Here is a 10,488-nt window from a genome sequence, read left to right as displayed (position 1 = left end):
GGAAGTCGTGGAGAGTCGCGAGCGATCCAGGTGGGCAGACGACGTCGCCAATAAAGCGGTCTATAAATTAGGAATAAGCAGCGGTATGTTAACGTGATGTTTCGTCTTGCGATCATATAGAGGTCGATACAGGCATATATGGTGTGCCAGAATTACGCGAAATCTTTGCAAGGTTGTCAGCGAGACGAAACACTACGGAGATCACCTCCAAGTGGCGAAGGGAGGATTGTAATATGTGAATTGATATTAACATTGGCGATTTACAGATAATGTTCGACGATAAGAATATTGTAATATCGCGAATATTATTTCGTAGCCGGCACAAACATGTTTTCGAATAAGATCGCGAAAACGTGAAGTAATGCGAGGATAATGTATTATTCGGCAGCCTGTCGCGAAAACAGGCAAGAATGCGGAAATATGATGTTGCTCGGTAGCGTGTTGCTCTGAGCGAACAATGAGCGAGTCATACGGCGCGCGCGTGATCACGAGCGGCGGTACAGCCTGGTACGGCGGACACACGCGCGGGGCACGTGGACGTGAACGAGAAGGGGAACTCAGCACCGAGGCCGGGAGGCGCAGCCGGGCCGAGGCATCGAGAAGTTGCCCGGGAGATCTCGTAGCGAACGGTCGACAAGAGATTCTCGATACAACCGGGGGCGTACCCGCGAGCGGCGCGTTAACCGCGAATACGTTATAACAACGCGACAATACTTAGATATTTTGCGAACGTATTATCCATCAACCGAATACTTACCATTCGTATACTTACGATATTCGCATCGAAACACACATCGTGCGACAATCCGAGTGCGGGAGAAATTCTTTGTAATCACAGAATTAGGTAGAATAAATTACATTTTACCTAAATTCAACGAGTCGATCCATACTCTCACGACTTTCCTGTCCCTACTTACCTTTCGGCGTTCCAACGGTGATCCAGTGGCGGTCCAGCGAAGGTCCCGAGGCAGTCCAGCGGTGCACAGCGGCAGTCCCAAGATGGTCCACAGCGGCGGTCCAGCAGCGATCCATCCTCCGGAGGGGAACCTGAAACAGAAGAAAAGGGGAATTACTTTTCAAACGTAACTTTCCCTGATATTATATTATTAATTAATATACCCTGATATATTATATTATTAATTAATTATTTATTTATTTGAAATATATTATTATAAAATATTCTTAAAATATATATTGGAACAACTTTGCCGAGTAATTAAGAGCCTCCGCACAAGACTCTCGTATAGTAATGTAGCGTAACGTAACGTAGATCAACTCACAAAAAACAAATAACGCCGTGTTACGTCCTGTTGACTCCACGATTTCTTTCTTTCGTGGAATCACTCATCTGATCACACGAAATAGACGGAAGTCATACGATAGCGATTATCAATTGACGAAGCGGATGCACTCCAACCGTCATCGCTCATTATCTAGGACCCGCGGCTCGCGGTGATTGATAAAACTAAGTTTCTGGAAGGAAAAATTAAAGGGCAAGGGGATAACGTACTCGTCAACGAATAGCCGCCGATTAAAAATTACTCATAGGAAAAGATGATTTTTGGAGAAACTCGCCAGAGGATAGGCGGAAAATTGAAACCTACGTCACAATCAAAAGAGAACCCCACCAATCAAATTAGATTAAAAAGTAATCCCGCCTCCTTAACTTTGTATAAAAACCGCGACTTTGCGCACTTGGGGGCACTTCTAATCCAGTTCGAAACTTTTGAAACCGTACTTATCAATCATCAGCCAGCCGTACTCTTTGCTTAAGTATAAACCAAATTTCTGTTGCGTCGCGGCCTAACTATCGCGAGTCGATTCTGTGCGCGTCAAGATCACGTCGCAGTCCCGAACCGGGTCAAACCTACGTCCGGAAGAATCCGCCGCAGTCACCTCAGACATTCCACGATCGCAACCAATAGTAAGTCCGAGATACCCGCTCGGTTATCTATATACAATCTCTACATAAATATATATGTATATACCATATACGAGAATAAATATATATATATATATATATATATATATATATATAAGTATAAATCTGTCTTTAAAACCTCCCCTCATTTCGGATTCAAAATCATAAACTAATTTTAGTGTACTCGCAAATACACCGCCGCAAGTCCTTGGGGGTAATTATCCGGGATCGGATAAAACGGAACAGGCGCGCCCATATAGTGGAGCGACAGCTCCTCGCTTCATTTTTAAGACGCGAACGGTCTCCGCATATCGACCACCCTATCCCCGATTCTCCCCCTTCGCCATCTCCCTCACCTGTCTGTTGTTCCCTTGCGTATCGGATGTTCCCCGATACCCCAGAATCATCCCCCTTTCTGGAACCTTCCTACTCTCCAGTTCCTTCCGAGGAACTTGCGGAGTTCCGGGAGAGATCACCCCTCAATTTCTCCCCGGTTCCTCTCGACAGAATTGCTTCCCCCGCTCTCTCTATCTCGACCACCCTCTACCGTGACCGATCACCCTCTCCCTCCTTCTCCGACTCGAGTATCGAAACACTCGAGGAATTCTCCCCCCAAACCTCATCCCCTACCGTAGAAATAATTTACGATATAAACTTATAGTTAATTAATAACCATTCATTGTACCGTAATCATAATCTTACGAAACCGTAAATTTTAAATAACTATTTCTTTGAAATAATTCTGGATATTTTACACTAATAATTATGTTACCAAATTAATGTTTATTTATTTTATACATTGTTTTTTTTTAATCCAAACATACATAGTCCCATGATGGAAGAATACTAGGCGTAACATTCCCGTGGATGCGCAGTCGTTCAAAGTAATGGCCGCTCTTGAACCAATCAGAAATTAGCCCCAAATTAGAAAAACCAATATAGCCACCGCTACAAGTTAGGTTAGTGGAACCCATGATTGCCGTTGCCGCGCGTGTACCAGGTACGCTTAGAGCCTTAGTACGCTCGTTGTCGACGACGTTACCGAATGTGTTACCGTGGTTCACGTGGTTGTAGCTGTTATATCGCGCGTGATCCTGACGTCGTTCTCTTCTCGCCTGGGACCTTCGTGAATATATATAATCGCACGATAATCCGACCGCCACACTGTCAAACACGAAACCGCTACTATTTAAATCAGGAGCAAGACCAGTGTAAGGTAAGTTGAATATTACTGAATTAAATGAATAAACCACAAAAATACCTGTAGCTTGTAAAAATGATAAAAATTAAGCAATTGTAAATAGTGTATCAGCTTTTTATGAGTGTACTACATATTTGTTTTTGTTTGCAGACACAATGCCTTCATGCTGCATAATAAATTGCAAAAGTCGGACATATTATGCAGAGAAGAAACGAATAATCTTTTATAGATTCCCAAACGAAGAAAACATTCGTCAGGCGTGGGTAAATGCTTATCAAAGGAGCGAAGAGAGTATAAAAATTGATTCTGGTAAGTTAATATATATATTTTTTATATAGTAAAATATAGCAAAATGACCTATAGTATTATAAATTATGTCAGTATTATATATCTTTTATTTCATTTGTATTATTGTAGCAAGGATATGCAGTCTTCATTTTGATGACGATTGTTTTATAACAAAATGGACACACTCAACAAAACCACCACCAAAACAACTGCGGCGGTTAAAAGTAGGTTCCATTCCTACAAACATGTTAACATTGGAAAAAACGAGAAAAAGAAAAATGTCCAACAGTGATATGACCATCACAAGCAAGAGAATTAAAGTACTGTGAGTTTTTCTTTCTTTTTATAAATATGTATTTACAAATTTTTGTAAATATTGTAACATTGAATTACAAGTACTGCTATCATTCACTTCTATTTAAAGTAAATAACAGTACTCATTACCAGATGGGTATGTTTGGAATTGGAATCAATATTATATACGTACATCGTGGTGAATATCGTATCAATATCTCCATCGCTTAAATAAAGACTGATAATTTTGTGTATTTACTGCGATGTATGTGTACGATATTGATTCCAATCCCAAAATTAACCCATCCGATAACAAGCACTATTATTGTTTCCTTCTAATAGAAGGTGAATGATAACAGTTACATGCAACTGTATATTAGAATATTTATGAAAGTCTAGTGTGAACAAATTATTTATGATTTGAAAATGTAGCGCGTTTCTGGGGCCTGGATATTTCTTGAAATCGTTCGTTATGAAACAAATTCGTTTATGAACAAAAAGGTGCGCCAACTGGGTTCCCATTAGTGCTCAACTGGGAAATCCCCACCTTTCCGTTCATAAACGAATTCGTTTCATAACGAACGATTTAAAGAATAGGTATCCTGATTCTTGAAAAATATCACATATCTTGCATACTTACCTTGCATACTTACCTTGCATACTTACCTTGCATACTTACCTTGCATACTTACCTTGCATACTTACCTTGCATACTTACCTTGCATACTTACCTTGTGTTTCGGGTTCGGCCGAGGAAGCCTCGGGACACGAAGGTTTGCCGGAGTTCGCCCTGACAAGGGCGCGAAGCGTGCTTCACAGATCGGCGAGGAGTGTTGGCGAATTTATTGCAGTCGTTTCGTTGTTGGTATAATATTTAATTACAGCAGAGATACAGATAGACACTGTGAGAGGCGTGATCTCACTGCGCGGAAGGCTGAGAGAGTCCCGTGCACGAACTCGCGGCGTCTCGCGGCGCGTGGCCCCGTTCGGAGACGAGCGCTTGATTCGACAGGTCGGTGAGGAGAATCACGTTCTCGCTCACTGAGGTCGTCCACTTCCCCGTTGAAGACGGCTGGTGGAGCGTATGACCTCCGTTTCGCGCGGCGATCGATCGAGGATGCTGGTCGCGGCGAACGGTTTGTCGACCTTTCGGCTCGAGTTCTGTGACAATTCTGTCTTTTCGCGGAGACAATCATTGTCAGTACAGGATTGCTTGGCGGGGACGCCGTGTGCGTTACAGAGGGGGACGAATCGTATCGATCCGTGATCGAACCGCGTTGCGGATTACATGAACGCGTGCGCATGACTCGCATGAGTTCGCATAAATTGAACGGGAGCGAAGAGTTATTGGGCGACGCTTCGTGGCAGGGCCGTTGTCTCAGATCGAGAGCTCAGCCTCTGCGATCAGGGCCGTTGAGAGAGATACGGCACCCAACAATTCCTCTCTCGCGAACGGAATTTCGATGTCTATCCTCAACATACCGCCCGCCTCGAAATAAATTTCGAAATATCCACGGTGTGCCCGAGGAGGGCGGTAGGTCGATACGGAAAGATAGAAAATGTCTTATAACTAGTTGAGCGTGGTACGGCGTCACACAAATTTTATGAAAGTAATACAACGCTATTTACATGAGTTTTTTTTTTTTTTGAGACGCGGAGAGATAGATCGTGCCGCCCGCCGTGGAATATTTACTGACGACACTTCTGCCGAAGAGGTCAATCCGCGCGCGCTTCACAGTCGATCGGGAGCAGGCATAATTTTACAATCGGACGTTTATATTCGGACGTCGGTGTTCTCACGGTCACCACACGAATTAGTCCGTCTGCGCCAGCGTGGCAATGAGTTACGCGACCGAGCTCCCACTTACAGGGGGGCAACGTAGCATTGCGTAACAATACGAGTTGCCCGACCTTTACCGGTGCTTTCAATCTTCGCCATTTGACGCGTTGCTGCAAGGTGCTAACATATTCCGTCTGCCACAGCCGCCAAAAACGTTCGGTTATGTGGCGAACGCTTTGCCAGCGGGATAAGCGGTTCTCGTTTACGTTTAATAAAGAGGGTTCCGGATTGACTGTGAGCGCGGACCCGATTAGGAAATGACCGGGGGTGAGTACTTCGTAATCGTCCAACGTATCATTTAACGGGGCGAGGGGGCGTGAGTTTAAGCACGCTTCTATTCGGCAGAGTAGAGTCGTGAGCTCTTCGAACGTTAACGTGTGGTTCTTCAAAACTCGGCGCAGATGATATTTTACGCTGCGTACGCCCGCTTCCCACAGGCCGCCGAAATGCGGCGCGGACGGGGGAAGGAAATGCCATTGCACGTTATCAGAAGCGGTGGCGTTTAAGAAATTGGGATCGTTCACTGCCGCTCGGTACGCCTGGGCTAATTCCTTGTCGGCTCCGACAAAGGTAGTTCCGTTATCGGAATGCATTGACTCCGGCAATCCTCGACGCGAGCAAAAGCGAGAGTAGGCGTCCAAAAATGCGGGTGTGGAATAATTTCCAACTAATTCCAGGTGTACCGCGCGCGTCGCGAGGCAGACGAAGAGCGCGATATATGCTTTTCGTGAGACAATGCCGCGCCCCCCGGAGGCTCGAACCTGCACCGGCCCTGCGTAATCGACCCCGCAGTGGAGAAAACTGCGGGAGGGCGGTGACACGCGCAAGGACGGGAGATCTCCCATGAGCTGCTGCGGGACGACCGCTCTTTCGCGCGTACAATTCACGCAGTTATGGATAACAGATCTAACTGAACTGCGAGCATTTAAAATCCAAAAGTCACGGCGCAACGTTGCGAGAGTTAATTGCGGGCCTGCGTGAAGGGCGCGCAGATGAGCCTGCCGAATTATTAACGTGACTAACGGGTGGGAAGCAAGCACGATCGGATGCTTCGCGTGATACGAGAGTGGAGCGTCTCTCAGGCGGCCTCCGACTCTTATCAGTCCTTCGCTATCTACAAAGGGATTGAGAGCTAGAATATGACTTCTTGAATTGACGGGTTGGTGTTGAGTGAGCTCGTGCAGTTCGCGAGGAAATAATTCGGCTTGGATAATTCCGAGCCAGAATGTACGAGCGCGTTGGCATTCGGAGGCTGACAAGGCGCGTCCGTGACAATCAAGAGCGGGGAATTTTTTCGAGTGCCCGCGACAGGAGACGAATCGAATGAGATACGCGGTAACACGAATTAATTTGGCCCAATCTGAAAATTTTGAGGCTAGATCCCACGGCGTGGGGAACCTCGCCGCATGCGTGGTGACAACCTTTTCTTCGATCAACGTTTCCGTTAGAGGCGAGGGAAGACCCTTGGGCCATCGCGTCGCGGGGAACTTCAACCATGGCGGTCCCTGCCACCATAGTGGGTGAGTCGCGAGCTCGTGTCCTAATAGTCCGCGCGAGGCGCAATCTGCTGGGTTTTCCGCGGTCGACACGTGACGCCAGGTCACATCCGGGAGACGGGACTGAATCTCCGCGACGCGGTTCGCGACAAAAGTCTTCCATCTCGAAGGGTGTTGACTTAACCACGCGAGCACGATTTTTGCGTCGATCCAGCAATGACACGCGGAGGAATCGACCGTGATCGATTCTCGTACAAAGGTCATTAAACGCGCAAGTAGTAACGCGGCGCATAGCTCCAGCCGGGGAACACTTACCGTTTTCACCGGAGCGACTTTCGACTTTCCCATAAGCAAGGAAATAGTTATACGGCCAGATTTGGACAGTACGCGCAGGTAGACCGAGGCGGCGTACGCGACGTTAGACGCATCGGCGAAGCCGCGCAGTTCGCAACGATCAGAGTCCGACTCTTGACCGGTCCAACGGGGCAGGTGAAGCTCGTTGAGCGCGGACAATTGACTATAGATCGGTTGCCACTCGCGCAATACGTTATGAGGGAGCGGTTCGTCCCACTCGAGCTTGAGACGCCACAATCGTTGCATCAAAATTTTCGCGGTAATCGTGACGGGAGTCACCCAGCCGAGAGGGTCAAACAGTTTCGCGATCGCGGAGAGAATCGATCTCTTTGTTTGCGGAACAAGGGCGTCGATAGCTGCTTGAAATTGAAAGATATCTAGCGCAGGGTTCCAACTAATACCGAGGACTTTCAAACTCTCATCCGTCTTCAAAATTTTGTTACACGCGAGTCCGTGATTCGCGGGATCGATGTCCGACAAAAGCTCCGAACGATTGCTGGCCCACTTCCTTAACTCAAAGCCACCTTTCCGTAGGAGGGCGATGAGTTGATCGCGGGAGATACGGAGGTCGTCGAGGCGATGCGCGCCGAAGAGAGTTTCATCGATGTATTTTCCCTTCTCGAGGATGAAAACGGCTGAGGGAAATGCCTGTCCTTCGTCGAGCACTAACTGATCGAGCACGCGAAGCGCTAAGTACGGAGCGGCCGCGGTACCATAGGTTACCGTGAGAAGGATGTATTCGCGAAGCGGGTCAGTGGGACTTTCTTGCCAAAGGATGCGTTGATACGTTACATCTCGCGGGTCGACGCGAATTTGCCTATACATTTTAGTCATGTCTGCCGTGTACACGTACTTGAATATTCGCCATCGCAATATTATAGCGGGTAGGTCAGGTTGAAGTTTAGGTCCGACCAGGAGGTGGTCGTTCAACGAGGACCCGTTTGACGTGGCGCAGGATGCGTTGAAGACGACGCGCAGATGACTCGTGGCGCTACTTTCTCGCATGACCGCGTGATGCGGGATGAAGACGCGTTGCTCGTCCGCTTCATTTGAAACGGGCACCTCGATCATATGCCCGAGGGTTTCGTAGTCGCGTAAGAATTCGACGTATTCCCGTTGTTGCTCCGGATGAGCAGCTAATCTCCGAACTAAACCTTTGAGATGGTGCTCGGCGATACCTCGAGAATGACCTATATCGATAGGAGGGTCGCTCCTAAACGGGAGGCGGACCATGTATCTGCCGTCGGAACAACGTGAGTGGGTGCGGCGAAAATGCTCCTCACATTTCTCGTCTTCCGGTTTAAGATGCACTTTATGCGGAATCTCCTCGACCTCCCAGAATTTTCTAAGTTCCTGATCGAGGGACAAAGAAAGGCAGTGGTGTGCGTTCACCCTGACAGGCGGTTGATCGGGCGGTGCTGCGACCGAAGTAGTATGCGACTCCACCTTTGATGGGGGGATGGGCCCCGAGATCACCCATCCTAGGACCGAATTTTGCGCGATCGGTTGTCCGACCGCCCCCTTTCGAAGCCCGTCGACTATAAGGACGCTGTAGAGATCGGCGCCGACTATAATACTGATGGGATCGGCGCTCATAGGGTCGGGATCAGCCCATGGGAGATCTTCTAGGTGAGCTAAAGTATGCTCCTGCGACATACGCTTCGGCGCGTATGCCGTTAACGAGTTCAGAATTAACGCGTGCGTCGAGAAGGCCGGAGTCTGCTTGTTTCTTGGCGAAATGTTTACTTGAGCCGCGTGCTGGTATGTTCCGGCGTGTACACAGCCAACAGCCGAAACCGAGGTCGGCATTCGAACGCGTTTCAGTCGTAGACACTGCGCTAGTTTTTCTGTTATGAAGCTCATCTCGGAACCTTGATCGAGTAGAGCGCGAACAATAACAGACCTACCGAGCGGCGAGCTTACGGTGATCCACGCCGTTGCGAGCAAAGCATACGAACGCGTGGTCTTTGAAGACGCGAACAGTGAGTTTACTTCGCTAGTTTTTGCGTCGACGGCCTTCGGCATCTCGGTCGCCGGGGTTACTTCCTCGGTTTTCGGGGAAAAGTCGGAGTCAACATGAAGCAACGTATGATGCGGTTTCTGACAAAGACGGCAGAGAAATTTGCTCGAGCATGCCTTGGCGGCATGATGTGGGCTCAGGCAATTAAAGCAACGTCGTTCCCGTTGCACGATGTCACGTCGTTGACTCGGACTTTTCCCCGTGAATTGCGGACAGACGCTAAACGAGTGCTTAGACTTGCATAGCGAACACTGCGGTACGGCTTTCGCGCATACGTTTGTGCTACTGATTTTATGCGGAGCTCCGGATTTCGCTTTATCGGATGGTGAGGGGGAGAGTTTCCATTCTTCCAAAGCGCGAACTCGATTTTCCAAAAATTTCTTAAAAACTTCGTAAGAGGGAGGATTCCGGTCCTCGCTGTACTTCAGATTCCATGCCTTTTTTGTGACCGCGTCGAGCTTCTGCGTCCCGAGACTCACTAACATGTCGCTCCAGAGCTCGTCCGGAGTACGATTCAATTTATCGAGAGCTGCGACAGCGGTGTGAATGCGGTCAGATAGGGACTGTAACTCGATCGCGGATTCTTTTGTGACTGCGGGCAAGGTCAGCAACGCGATCATATGCACGTTAATTAAGCGGCGTTTGTTCTCGAAACGCGCGTTTAGAGTATTCCACGCGATGTCGAAGTTATCGGCTGTGACTCTTATGTCTTTTACGCAGTCAAGAGCGCGGTCTTTGAGGCACGAAATTAAATAATGCATTCGCGTAAAATTTGATAAGTCCCTATTATTGATAATGAGGGATGTGAACCTGTCGCGGAAACTCTCCCAGTCCTCATACTTGCCGTCGAACGGAGGCAGTTGCATCGGCGGTAGATGGGAAAGCGAAAGGGCGGACGAAAAGCCCGGGGACTGCTGTCCGAAACTGAACGATTGATTCGGGGGTACGTACGGCTCCAGCTCCTCAAGGCACTCGGCCATGTAATCGGATGCGGTTTGGTACGTCTCCTGCGTGGCCTCGAATCTCAGATTCTGGAAGTAGTCGTGACCAGAGCGTTCGGCGACGGGGACGGCG

The 10,488-nt window shown here is 48.2% G+C and overlaps 2 protein-coding genes across 2 annotated transcripts; one reads left to right on the top strand and one right to left on the bottom strand.

Moving 5' to 3' along the window:
- The first annotated feature begins 3,116 nt into the window (after positions 1-3,116).
- Positions 3,117-3,739, top strand: LOC139785549 (uncharacterized). Its single transcript, XM_071724717.1, has 3 exons — positions 3,117-3,137; positions 3,273-3,431; positions 3,540-3,739. Exons 2-3 carry the CDS (start codon positions 3,278-3,280, stop codon positions 3,737-3,739), a joined length of 354 nt encoding a protein of 117 aa, XP_071580818.1. The 5' UTR covers positions 3,117-3,137; positions 3,273-3,277.
- Positions 3,740-5,420: 1,681 nt separating this feature from the next.
- LOC139785548 (uncharacterized) lies at positions 5,421-10,394 on the bottom strand. Its single transcript, XM_071724716.1, has one exon. The coding sequence runs from the start codon at positions 10,392-10,394 to the stop codon at positions 5,421-5,423; it is 4,974 nt and encodes a 1,657-aa protein (XP_071580817.1).
- Positions 10,395-10,488: the final 94 nt, after the last annotated feature.

Source organism: Temnothorax nylanderi, unplaced genomic scaffold, assembly GCF_030848795.1.
Source record: "Temnothorax nylanderi isolate EJ_2023f unplaced genomic scaffold, tnyl_v1.0 TNYL_tig0826_pilon, whole genome shotgun sequence".
Lineage (NCBI taxonomy): Eukaryota > Metazoa > Arthropoda > Insecta > Hymenoptera > Formicidae > Temnothorax > Temnothorax nylanderi.
The sequence above is the reverse complement of the archived record's forward strand: the minus strand, read 5'-3'. Positions and strand labels throughout refer to the sequence as shown.

Bases quoted from the DNA above. Each gene is read 5' to 3' on its own strand.
- LOC139785549 (XM_071724717.1), top strand. From the start codon at position 3,278: ATGCCTTCATGCTGCATAATAAATTGCAAAAGTCGGACATATTATGCA. The intron at 3,432-3,539 runs GTAAGTTAATAT...GTATTATTGTAG, and splicing joins GAGTATAAAAATTGATTCTG to CAAGGATATGCAGTCTTCAT.
- LOC139785548 (XM_071724716.1), bottom strand. From the start codon at position 10,394: ATGGCCGAGTGCCTTGAGGAGCTGGAGCCGTACGTACCCCCGAATCAA.